Source organism: Myotis yumanensis, unplaced genomic scaffold, assembly GCF_028538775.1.
Source record: "Myotis yumanensis isolate MYYU_CA2020_CCGP unplaced genomic scaffold, mMyoYum1.0.hap1 SCAF_3, whole genome shotgun sequence".
In the NCBI taxonomy this organism is placed as follows: domain Eukaryota; kingdom Metazoa; phylum Chordata; class Mammalia; order Chiroptera; family Vespertilionidae; genus Myotis; species Myotis yumanensis.
Window position 1 is genome coordinate 161,852,531 of NW_027223754.1, and position 13,774 is coordinate 161,866,304.

General features: G+C 38.5%; 1 protein-coding gene across 7 annotated transcripts in view; it reads left to right on the top strand.

Annotated features, from left to right (window-relative positions):
- LOC139007081 (cyclic AMP-dependent transcription factor ATF-7) overlaps positions 1–13,774 on the top strand; it is a 109,364-nt gene that overhangs the window by 12,456 nt on the left and 83,134 nt on the right. For all 7 annotated transcript variants that reach the window (XM_070410105.1, XM_070410107.1, XM_070410109.1 and 4 more), the window contains exon 2: positions 10,268–10,336. In XM_070410105.1, the coding sequence (XP_070266206.1) occupies positions 10,289–10,336 (48 nt within the window). In that variant the 5' untranslated portion in view covers positions 10,268–10,288. The remainder of the gene's footprint in view (positions 1–10,267; positions 10,337–13,774) is intronic.

Sequence of the window (13,774 nt, forward strand, 5' to 3'; positions counted from 1 at the left end):
TATGGGCATTATTTCATTTTCCTAGAGCAGTGGTCGGCAAACTCATTAGTCAACAGAGCCAAATATCAACAGTACAATGATTGAAATTTCTTTTGAGAGCCAAATTTTTTAAACTTAAACTATATAGGTAGGTACATTGTTATTAACTTAATTAGGGTACTCCTAAGCTGGCCTTTGCTAAAAACGTCCTCAATCTGATTGAGGTACGTTCGCTGAGGTCGACCCCTTCCAACTCTCCCATCCACACTCATCTTATATACGTGTTTCGTCTATCTTTTGTCACCGCGTGGATTTGCGGACACGACTAGCACTAACCACTGCACAATGAGACTGCTGACTGACTGGCTCACACAACTCATGCATGAATCACGCATGCCTCCCCCGCGCTGTGTATTCTGCAGCCCGCCTGCACTGTGTCTCCCGTCGCCGGACCGACCAACACCCCCCACTTCTTCTAACGCCACTTCTTCAAAAGAGACTCACCCAGGCTGAAAACCGACTTCTGCGCATAGGCCACAAAGTTTCAATCGCACTGTACGTGCGCGCCCGCACGTGGTATTTTGTGGATGAGCCACACTCAAGGGGCCAAAGAGCCACGTTTTGCCAACCACTGTCCTAGACAAATGACACTCCAAGAACTTGTAGTCCCTCAAGTTAATGTTTCTGGACATTCGTTTATATTATAAACATATAGGAGACACCTGTTGTATGTAAACTTTTGGAAATATACAATTCAGTTAGCAGTCAGTCTACAGTATGCAAATTGTCATCCAACTTTAAAGACTTATAAAAAAATGTGGTGTCCATTTTTATATCTTATTTGGGGTATGTGAGAACAGGTAATTTAGGATTCAGGCCAACCTCAACTTCTTGACACATCTTTTGCCTGTTTTTTGTAGCTCTCTGCCTCAGTTTTCAAGTCTGTTAGTTAGCAAAGTGCTTTAGAAAAACCCAATATAAAACAATAAGGCTAATTAGTATAAGGTTATAGTAATATATATGCTTTCTATATAATATTTTTGGGGCCATTGATTTACCTACTAATGAAATAATATATGTAAACTGATGTTATGCTAAATAATACAGTGGAAAATGGACCCAGAATTTAGGAACAGAGATTTCAATTACTAAATAAACTACTCCTAGTAAAACATGAGCTTCCTTTGTTTTCTGGGAGTTCACATAACCTGCATTATGGTCTAACAATTCTTATGTTTATTGGAATCTTCCTTAAGTCAGTTTTTTTTAAAAAAATACATTGATTTCAGAGAGGAAGGGAGAGAGAGTTATAAACATCAATGATGAGACAGAAGCATTGATTGGCTGCCTTCTGCACGCCCCACACTGGGGATCGAGCCCACAACCTGAGCATGTGCCCTTGACCAGAATCAAACCCAGGATCCTTCAGTCCGCAGCCTGATGCTCTATCCACTGAGCCAAACTAGCAGGGCAGTTTAATTCAGTTTTCTAGTGGCACTGAGTATTCTATGGTGAATAAAATGTTGATTCGGCTGAGGTAAGTCATGCAGATTGACATTCTTTTTTATTATTAGATTAATTTAACAGCAGCTAAATTATCTTAGACTTTGAAACTTGGTATCCAAAGTTGTGTTCTTGGAAGAGATTTGTTTGTGTATCATTTCTTTTTAATATCATAAGGTAATGGAGCCCATAGAACTTTGATTAGGTGCCTGTCTAAATTTTTTAGGTTGTTTATAGCTGAGCTGAAAGGCATTCAGTACCTGGTAAGCTTGGTAATCAGCTCTCTTTATCCCCTTTGTGATAGATGGTTGAAGAAATTTCTGTGTTTATAAGTAATACTCGTTGCTAGGGAGCATTCATGGGATTCTGAAAATGGGTCCTTGAAGGCAACAAAGGAATTAACTTGAACTGCTTAATGTACCTTGTGTATCGATATGTTTACATTTCCACCATGTCTATTTCTATATGAAGCTATTCGCTTATAATTTTAGAAAGTTTTTTTTTGTAGTCAATTTTGAACTTAATTTGTCATTTGGTTCTGTTACTTTGTAATAGAGAATGAACAACTTTGTATGATTTGTAAATATACTGTTTAGTGCTTTGAAATAGTCTAGCAGAACCCTGGCTGTTGTGTCTACGTTGGTTGGAGTGTCCCCCTGTACACCAAGAGGTGGTGGTTCGATTGGGGCCAGGGCACATTCCCAGGTTGCAGGTGCCCCGGTGAGGAGCATGGTTGGGGTGCCTTCAGGGTACAAATGGGAGTCAACCTATCAGTGTTTTACTTTTTCATTATGTTTCTCTTTCTCTCCCTCTCAAAAAAACAAATAACAAAAAAACAATTAAAAATGTTATTTAAAACAGTGTAGGAGATATGGGCCTTTTAAAAAAACATATAGACATATGTTTTTAAGTCATGCAGATTGACATTCTTTTTTATTATTAGATTACATTATAATTTTAAAAATTTATGAAAAGCAACCTGTGATCATTGTAGAGACTTTGGAAAATACTGAAGTACAAAGAAGAAAATAAAATAATCTGGAATACCATTACCCATTCATAACCATTATTAACATTTGATATTAGTATTCTCTCTTTCTATGTTTATTATTTTGTTTGCTTTTTTATAGATTTGAAATTATGGTGCATATGTAATTTTATATCCTGCTTTCCCCTGACTTAGTATATAGCATTTTCTAATGTCATTAAATAGCTTTCAGAAACATTCTTAACTTAAATATAGTCTGTTGTAAGGGAATATCTTAATTTATATTTATCCCTTCTTAAACATTTAATTTGTTTTATTTTTGTTACAAATATGACTATGATGAACATTTTAATGTATAAATAGTCTATGTTTCTGGTTTTAGCTTCAGAATAAAGTCCTGAAAGAAGAATGATTTGTTCAAAGGATATGAGGCATTTTAAGACACTTAATATAAAATTGTCAGATTGCTTTCTAGAATTACTGTCCCAATTTGTTCTCCCAAAAGTTGTATATTAAGCTGCCCTTTCTGCTGCATCCTCAATTAGCATTCTTTTACTTGAAAATATAGTTTAACAGCTCTGGACTAGGTTTTGTTTTCAAGGGGCAATTAAGGGTTAACTTTACAGATACCTCCTCCCCATTTTTAACATTCTAACCAAAATCTATAGATTTGGTTATAGATCTCTATGGTATTTGGATTATAAGAAAAGCACAGAATTGGTTGAATATCTATATATAAAAAGCCAGCTACCGTAATGGCCATAACAACCGTCACAACCAGTCGCTATGACGCCCACTGTGGCCAGCGAACCGCCTGATCAGGGGCTGGGGCCAGCTGGCCAACCTTGCAGCCCCTCTCCCTGCCTACCTGCCCCTGATTGGACTCTCCCATCCCGATCAAGAGCAGGCTGCCAGCCAAACGCCCCTCCCTTTCCCCCAGTCAGCCCCGCCCCCAATCAGCCCACCCCACCACAATAGGCCCACAGCCCCTCCCCATGGCTCGCCCAACCCTGATCGCACCCCCCCCCCAATAGGGGGTGGGGCTGGGCAGCCAACCTCCTGCAGCCCTTCCCCGCCCCCGCCCCCCCCCCACGACACTAATGGGCCCCCACCACCCTGATTGGCCCGCAGCCCCTCCCCCTGGCCAGCCCCACCCTTGATTGCCCACCCCCACCCCAATAGGGGGCGTGGTCGGCCCATCAACCTCCTGCAGCTGCTCCCCCCACCTGGCCCCACCTCAGATCTGTCCCTCCACCCCATCAAGGGCAGGGCCGCCGGTCAACCACCCATGGCTCCTCCCCTAGTCCGCTGGCCCCCGATTGGCACCCCCCACTCCATTCATGGGTGGGGCTGGCTGGCCAATCGCCCACAGCCCCTTCCCCCAGCCAACCCGGCCCTGATAGGACCTGATGGGGCAGGCCAGCTGGCCAACCTCCCGCCAACTCCTCCTCCAGACAGGCCCAGCCCGATCTGCCCTGATTGGGGCCGGGCTGGCCGGACCCCACCCATGCACGAATTTGTGCACTGGGCGTCTAGTAGTCACATAAAATGCCTTAGGCACAAAGTAGTTGTAAATATATGTTTAAAATGTCTTCTCTATGAATAGCTTTAAATACATAAATACCTGCATAGCAGTTGTTTTGTGGTCCCAACAGCTTTCTGCAAAAACTCAAATTATACTTGAGCAAAGTATACTTGAATATCACCATTAGATTAAATAAATATTTATTGAACATCAACTGTGTTGTAAGAGGAAAGGCTTCCAGGAATTTTAACCTAGATTTCTGTGTTCTATCCCATTCCCCTTTGGTCACAAATAATATAGCCATTTCCTTTTTATTCACGAAACAAAGTAGTTCACTTCTAGTCACTAACATACCACTATTTCATTTCTTTCATAGAATTATTTGTTACTAATCTAAAATTATTTTATTGGCATAATATTTGTTTTTTCCTTTTAGACCATAAGCACTATGAGGGTAGAAACCTCGTCTGTCTCATTGACTGTTGAATTCTGGGGCCTAGAGCATATGGCAGGCACTGAAGAAAATATTTAGTGAATTAATGAATTTTAAGCTGAGTTAATTTACTTTTTGGCCTAAAAAGTAAATTGTGGTTATTAGTTTCAAACTTTTTCCTTGTCATATTTTTTACCAAGACTGTTAACCCCTCTTTTTTGTGCTCTAGTCTATACTCTAGAATTGCTAGCAAAACAATTTGATGAATGACTACAAAGAAGAGGTGAAATAGCAAGGGGTCTAATATGTGCACTGATTACCTCTGACTAATTGAACTTATAAATTAAGCCATCATTCTTACTACTTACCTGGCATCTTTCCTGTCAGATGACGACGATTCTTTGCCTGTCCAAATTTTAATGAGGCTCCTAAACCTTTTAGGCCCATCTGTGTATGCACTTCCTTGTAAAATCCAGTGGTTTTGTTTGTTTGTTTTTTAAGTATATATATATTTTTTTTTTTCTTTATTTTTAAGGGGGGGTAAGACAAGGGGGGATGTGCTTAGGGCTTTGTGGAAGTCTTTAAGTATATTTTTATTGATTTCAGAGAGGAAGGGAGAAGGAGAGAGAGATAGAAACATCAGTGATGAGAGAGAATCATTGATCGGCTGCCTCCTACACGCCCCCTACTGGGGATTGAGCTCACAACCTGGGCATGTGCTCTTGACTGGAATGGAACCTTCAGTCCATAGGTGCTCTTGACTGGAATGGAACCTTCAGTCCGTAGGCCGAGGCTCTATCCACTGAGCCAAACCGGCTAGGGCGTAAAATCCAGTTTAGTAAAAACTGCTTCCTCCACCCCGATATCTGATCACCCTCATATCTGATCAGGTTCTTCATCCTCCACCATCCACCAGGTGATGTCTGATCACTCTGGCCTGTCTTCAGCAAGAATCCTGTTAGGTCAATTTAGCCAGAATCTCCCTTCTCCTCTTAGTAATTTTCTATCCATCGACCCCTCGCCCTGGTGCTTGGCTATGCATTCCCACTTGCCCATGCTGTATTTGGAATTGAACCCAGTTCTTATACTGAGATGTCTTTTCCCGTATTGCCATAATCCTGAATAAAATCTGTTTTACCACGTTACTATCCAGCTCTGGTTTTCTTTGACTTAGATGAGTGATTTTTTTTTTTTTTTTTTGCAGAGGTCTATTGTCTTTTTATTTTTATGTCCACTTTCCCTTGCACTTAGTAGTTCCTTAGTAATGTTTTCTGAATGAATGAGTGATAGCTAGTCTGAACCCCTTCTAGATTTTCATGAATCTTTGATATTTATGGTACATGTGCCCTTCTCATTTTTTGTACCTAGCAACAGCTGCTTTTTGTTATTAGGAACCTAAGAACAGACCCTTGGGTGTGTTTGTATATGGCTTTTATTCCTTACTGAAAGTTGGGCCATCTTATTAACATTAGTTGGTTACTAAAGAAATAATCACATTATAACCAGGTCCAGAGAACTGACTCTTTGGACCTCAGTGACAGATTCCATTTTTATTTTATTTTTTATTTATTTTATTATTATTACTCTTTAATCTTCACCAAGGATATTTTTCCATTGATTTTTAGAGAGAATGGGAGAGAGAGGAAAAGACAGAAATATTGATGTGAGAGAAACACATCGATTGGTTGCCTCCTGTATGAGTCCTGACCAGGTCCCGAGCAGGGCCTGCTCGGGAAAGGAGCCTGCAACCCAGATACATGCCCTTGACTGGAATCGAACCCGGGACCCTTCAGTCCTCAGGCGGATGCTGTATCCACTGAGCCAAACCAGCTAGGGCTCCATATTTAATTTATTTTATTTTAAAAATATAAAGGTAGAGAGAGAGAGATACACATATGCACAATAGAGACATAATTTTTTAATTTGTACATTGACCATTTTAGGTTATACTTCTGGCTGTGACAAAACTATTTAACATAGGTTTTACAAAATTACCCCAAGTTATGAAAAATCATTTTCTAAATCTTGGAAATTCTTCAGTTCCCTCCCAGCATTCAGATAACTTTCTATCTTTTGAGCAAATACTAATTTTTATCATTTATGCATTCTGCTGATTCTTGAGTACTTGAGCCTTTTCCATGGCAGACTTGGCCTCTAGGACAGCCTTTTTATGCATCCTTTTTTTCCCCTGTTCTAAGTTCTCCACTTCCCTTTGGAGATATCTCTAAATATAGGATGTTCCCCCCAAAATGAATGCACACACTTTGAATAATTATAAAGGCAGTGTTTATTAAAATATATTTCATTTTCAAAATTGAGCTGTCAGCTGTTAAAGTGTATATACATTTTTGGGAGGGACACCCTATATATTTCCTTTACCTGCTATTTATTGCTTAGTTCTATAAAATGCTTGAGTTTCATCCTGAAGATCAAGAAGCATACTATGGATGTGAGTGCCATGGCCAGAACACATGACCTACTTGTCAAACAGTGCAGTTACAAATGAACTGAGTTAAATTCTAGTGAATGGCAATATCATTATTGAATTCACCTTTTCTCCCAGTCGGTTTATACTGCAGAAATGTGTTGCTTTTTGTTTTTGAGAGGGCATCAGTTTGACCTCATAACTAGAGATTTTTTAAAAGTATGAAGTAGAAATAAGCAATGTCATTCATTGTATATAGCAATTGATGCAACAGACTGGGAAAGGAGGAGAAATTATTTTTGTTTTGTTATTTAAAAATTTTGTTTTTATTCGTTTTATCACTAATTTTTAATCCTCACCTGAAGACATGCTTTTACTGATTTTGGAGAGAAAGAAAGGGGAGAGAGAGAGAGAGAAACATCAATCAGATGCCTCCTATTCACACCCCAACTAGGAATGGAACCTACAGCCTAGGCATGTGCTCTGACTAGGAATCAAACCCTTGACCTTTTGGTGTACAGGGTGATGTTTCAACCAACTGAGCCACGCTAGCCAAGGCAAAAAAGTAAGTCTTTGTTGATTTGAGAGAGAGAGGGAGAGAGAGAAACATTGATGTGAGAGAAATTTGAGAGAGAAACGTCGATTGGTTGACCATAATGAACCTGCAACCTGGGCATGTGCCTTGACAGGGAATCGAACTGATCTACATGGGCCAGGAAAAATTTTTTTTAATGTTAGCTAGAAATGTCTTAAAGTGGTGAGACATCATTATTGTTGCTAAATATATAATATTTTTAAAAGACAAATCATTTTAAAGTGAAAAGCAAGAATGATGAAAAAGAAAAGGGGCAAGAGATTGAGAGACTGATTTAAGAATAATTGTGGGTACTTAAGAAAGAGGGCCTCCTTCCTCCCATTGTGATCTCCCTTTGGTGAAAATGGCAAACAAAAGCCAGCAAATAGGGAAGGAAGCCGGAAATCCTAGTTAGTGACTGACAGATTAGAATATTTAAGTCATGAAAATGCATGCTTCTGTTACATTTTAATGCTTTCCCTCCCCCCAACTTGTTTTTGCTCCCCTTTAAATTGCTTTAAAAAGTTATGATTTTTCATCTCTATTTCCTAGTAAAGATTCAATTAAATAAAATTTGGAAGGCATATATTATAATGTGATTGTGCAAAACCAGGTAAATTTTTGAATTTTGTGATTTGGGGGAAACCATTCCAGAATTTATTTCATTACTTCCTACGCCAATATTGCCTCACTCCTTAGCCAGGACCCTTTTCCTCCTCTAGGTAGAAAACTGAAAAAAACTTAGCCTCAAATAACAAAACTAAGATAAAAATAAGGAATCTTGTCTGGTCCTTGTATCTCCTCTATTCCTTGTAGTTTTTTACTTCTTGGCTGAAAATATGTTAGAGAACCTTGTTGAAATAAAATCTCATTTTGTGATTATATTCAGAAAGCAGTTTCTGGGATTAGGAAGGGAAATTATCTCCAGCACAGCAGTTGTAGGATTTTTTCTGGAGATAAATTGCTTTTCATAAATACTCTAAATTTTCAGTCTTAATGCCCTTGGTCTTTGCATTTATTTACTTTTATTTAGTTGTATTTATTTTTTGTACTATGTTGTAGTTCCAGAAAGTGCTAAAAAATCATCATGTATTTAAAACAAACAGATAAACCAGAAAAATCCCCGTGTCCTGAGGCTGTGTGAAGAAAAATAAAGCTCTCATTTTCCCAGTACCCAATCATCAGCTTGAGCTGGCCTCTCAGGAACACAATTTATTGAAGCAATTTATCCTGGCTAAATGCGATATAAATCTGTGTACACCTACGTACATGCAGGCTCTCTTCCATTACAGCAATAATGCCGCAGCACCAGTTTCTTCATAGTGAGACCCTGTTCCTGTCACACTGAAAGGTGACTAAGAAGCCCTCTCTATTTTACGGGCACCCCACAATTTTAAACACCGATTGGTTGTGGAATTACTGATCAGACTACCAGAAATACTGTTTCCCAACCCCAGAGTGAGTCTTCGAGAGCTGAAGAAGCATTGTTACCTAGCTACCCTCTGAGTTTTAAGCATGGTATTCTGATTACCAGCACTTTCGTATTTTATTTTAATGCAGGCCTGACTGAGGTTAACCTGACATTTTGGTTTGTCTCCAAGATAAAAATGTGAAATTTGGTTATAATTCTGAAGGCATATTCAAATTTCAGTTCTTTCTCTTTCACCTTCTTTTGTTCATATTCCTTCATATATCTTTCTCTCTTATAGAAGGATGTTTGAAAATGTCCTTTAAGAGTTTATCCTATAAAGATTGTTTTTATATCCCCCCTCCTTTTTCCCCCACCCTTTCAAAGTACGTTTTATCTATTTTTTGTATTTCTAATTTTATTCCTAGGAGAGAGATGAAAAATTTCCCCAGCACATTCATATTGGAATTATTGTTCTTTGACGAAGAATTTCTATCAGCATTGCAAGAGTTAGCTTCAATAATTAAAAAACAACAACAATATAAACCCTGTTAAATTCTTTAGAGAAATAGAGAGGATGGATGGTGATGCCTTTTAGTGCCATTTCTTTATCCCCTGCAGCAGCACACATCTGTTGGCTGCAACCGATCAGCCCAAGAACTCTGACCGAGAGCAGCACAAACAGCCGGAACATATTCACCCAGTAAACCCCCAAAGAGTCGACATTTGTTTTATTGCTGCTTTTAAAAACCTAGCCATAAATAGAATCAGAGGGGGAAGGGCACCGATATTTCTCCATTTGCCACAGACTATTGGTGGGGGGAGAGGGAGGCTCCCAGTGGGGAAGAAGGTTTTTATTTTTATTTTTTATTAATGAAAATTATTTCCCGTGTAGTCCAATAGGATGGGTGCTTTGTTTTCTTTGGCAATAATCTGGGATAAACGGCCCTTGCCAACCGTCTCCTAGTTTATCCACCAGGGAGCCAGATTATAGCCCTGTAAAATGGAGCACCCCTCCTATAATCCCTTAATTAATTAAATGACAAATTTTGGTCTTCTCTAGTTCAGAAATATGGCTTCCGCATCGAGCGTTCAGTGGATTTATTGACATAGGGAACTGCACTGGTTGTAATTCAGCATACTGGAGAAGTGTATTATATACTGTAGCAGAAAGAGGGAAAATACAGCAAAAGGTTTGAAATTCCTTGACTATTTAGGTCTAAATTTTTCTAATTAAAAGTTTCAATTGAGGCACAGTAAGTAGATCATATGCCACCTGTCTAATGTGTCTCCCCAAAGTAGCCTGTGTTTACAGCTTTGATAGATGGCATTCTTGGAACACCTGTTTCTAGGGTTGATATTTTTGAAGCACTTTTTTTTTAAAACTCCAGCATATTTAACATAACTTTTCCCCCTACCTCCTCCTCCTCAGCTCCGCTCTGCTACATGAAATATGGGAGACGACAGACCGTTTGTGTGCAATGCCCCGGGCTGTGGACAGGTACGTTTACAATATACTTTATTGTGAATGTCTCGTTGTGAATCAAAGTGGCTGTTTTATCACTAAGGCAAAGAGTTTAAAGCCGGTATTTTACGTGATCACTGGAGGTAATCAGATCAGAGGATTTGCAGTGTGTAAATCCAAGTTATGAGGAAGTGTAAGCACTCTACTGTAATGAAATCTGCCTTTCTTTCTTTCATATTGTTATTCTACTGGTGTTTGTTTTCCAACACGGTGTTGAGGAATACACGTAGCTCTCTCTCCTTTCTAAATCTATCTATCTAAATACAAAGCCAAGTTTTGAAATACCTTCTCCTCAACGTTCATGGATATGAAAGTCAGCTTAATATATTTGGATAGGCAGCTGAGAACGCACCCATTCATTGTTAACCCCAATTTGCCAGAGTCTATTTGGATTTTTTAAATATGAAAAAAAGTTTCTTTTGACTGTTGATTCAGAAAATCATTGTTAGCTGCTATGGCAGATATCTAAGAAAGACAAATCCAACATAGAACCTGAGATCGCATAGCAATATATAAGCTGCAAGACTTCTCAGCCATTTTCCCTGCTGCCATGTTATTGTTTGTGGATGTGTATATCATGTGTCAGTTATTTTTCATCATATACTTTTTTAATAAAGTAATTTTTTGAAACTGCCTTTTCCCCCCATTTTGTACTTTCTTGGTTCTTCATCCTATACCTTCCCCTATTTCTGTGTTCCACAAAGGATGAATAAAGGAATACAAAGAAAGTTTTCTCTGTCTTCATGAATTGATTTTATGGATCCTGAAGGGTTGAATTTCTGTTCAGTTAGAAATATGTCATGTGACTGTCCAGTGACACTTACTGGTGGTGTGTGAGATTGCAGACTAGTTCTATTAAACATTGTAAATACTTAGACAAAAAGAAGAGAGAGTTAAGTTCCAGAGATTCCTAATAATTGGAATTTGAGAGGTGGATGAGATGGGGATGGTCACAAGGAATAGGCAGAGGATGATTTCAAATTCCAGTAAATGCTGAAATTTTCAGAAAAGACTGAAAACGCATTGTATTCTGAAGTATTCAGCATTGTAGGGTGTATTTCCTTCCTTGTCAAAGTTTTCAGCTTTATTGTTGACAGCATGTTTTCTCCATGTGGTTTATACTTTTTTTTTTTTTTTTACAATAGAAGCCACTTGGGAATGTAGAGTAAATTTGTTTCACTTTTCAGACATCTGTATTGGAGTACATATCTGAACCTGATTCCTCCAAAATTTTGTGTGAATTTATTGATAAAAGTATTTAATGTGATTCCCATAATTGATACCTGGTACCTTTTTCACTTTTCTTCTTTACTTTAAAAACCTGCATTTTTGGTGAAAATATATATTTTTCTCATACTTACATTTATTTTTCTTCACTTATTATTTAAGCCACTCTACGCCTATAATCTCTCTTATATGTAGTGTGCCAAAACCACCCAGACAAGGACTTAAAGAAATAAAAATGGATGATAAAAATAAAGGAATACATGGGAAAAGCATCTCTTAAGCTCTCTGAGGATGAGAGATCTAAATAATGTTTCTTCAAGCTGTCTCATCAGAAAAGAGTAGTTTTCACTGAAATTTGAGAGCCGGGAGAAGGGTTTTTGTGTGTGTGGGGGGGGGGGGGAGGGGGGGTTGTGTTTTTGTTGTTGTTGTTTTCATTTTGGACTAGAGGTAGGAAATCAGTAGGTGCTTTTCACTTTGGTTTCTTATATTGTGGAGTTGTTTACCATAAGCCTTTTTCTTCTCCTACTTCTCCTTCCCATTTCTGAATTGTTCGTTGGTATTTTGGTTGTTAGGATTAATGATAAACTCTGGCGTAGGTCTTGAAGACTTTTTCCCCTCAGTGGGTGCAGAACTTCGGGAGACTGCTGCCTTCTTTTGGAAGTTACTTGTTTCATAGAAAAAGGATAGAAAGCTGCAACTTAAGGCTTTGAAGGTAGCCAGATTTTTTTTTTTTACCTTCTTGCATGCTAAAACTTTATGGTCAGGTGAAATTGTAGATCTTTACTTATATTTTAGTCTTCTTCCAAGTTTTTCCCAATATCTGGTAACAAATACCAGTAACTCTAGAGTGGGATCCCTGCAAGATTTACTGTTATATGAAATAGTGAAAATCTAGCAGAGAAGATAAATTTGGTACAGTGAACTACCCTTGACCTGTCATCCAACTTCCTTATATACCTTGAAAATGGTTTCATTCTGGAGACACCTGGAGGCCTTTAAGCTATTTATAGACCTTTGTCATTGATTCACATTCTTTATTCCAGAAATAGTAAAATAATAAAAAGGCTAAGTCCCAGGAAGGATAATAAGGACCATGATAATTTTTGTTAGGGATGGTTTAGAACTTAATGCTATAGAAGTCTCAAAAACCAGTGGCTTTTACCAGTTAGACTCTAACTGGTGGTTCTCAACCTTCTAGCTAGCCCTTTAAATACAGTTCCTCATGTTGTGACCCAACCATAAAATTATTTTCGTTGCTACTTCATAACTGTAATGTTGCTACTGTTATGAATCATAATGTAAATATCTGTTATGCAGGATGGTCTTAGGCGACTCCTGTGAAAGGGTCGTTTCACCCCAAAGGGGTCGCGACCCACAGGTTGAGAACCGCTTAGAGGACGAAAGAATGAAAGCAAATTATAATTCAAGAGACTGATCCTTAAAAACCAACCAACAAACAAAAACTATAGGAATTTTGCATTATTTTAATATCTGTTGCCTGCCCAGGCTTTACCCCAGGTACCCCCAAACTCAGAAAACATCTTACACTTTCATATTAAGTTAGGAAGGTGAAAGGAAAATTCACCAAAAATAGACTAGTGGATTATACTCTCCACCATATAATCAAAACCACCAGGCTTTCAATGGATACATAAACATGTTTTGGTTGCTAGGTCTTTAATGGCTGTTATTTTTGGATTCTGTTCATGATCCACTTCCCAACAGTAAGTCTGATGTGACACAGCTGAGTTCTAAATATGCTGCCTGTACTTTTTTTTAGAGATGGCTGCTAAAGGTTGTGTTCTCTGCATTCTTATCTGAAAAGACAGGTGATATGGCTTTTCTCTGTTGAGACTCTCTTTCTCTTGAGCCTCATCACCTTCATGAAGAGGAATTCAGGGAAAGCAATATTCCTACTAATACCTCTCTGTGGAATGTGGCAGCAGAGGTAGTTAACAGAGTTGCCTCCAGAGAATGGGTTAGTGTTGTTAAGGCAATCGTGCCCCAGATTCCCTGTGACAAAGGGCTGGTTAAATTTGAGTTGTATGGGTTTTTGATGTGATGGTTAAAAGATAGCATATACAGGGTGGGGCAAAAGTAGATTTATAGTTGTTTGTATGGAAAATAATACAATAATAAATTATAATACACGAATAACCTCTGTGTTTTGCATATCACAACTATAAA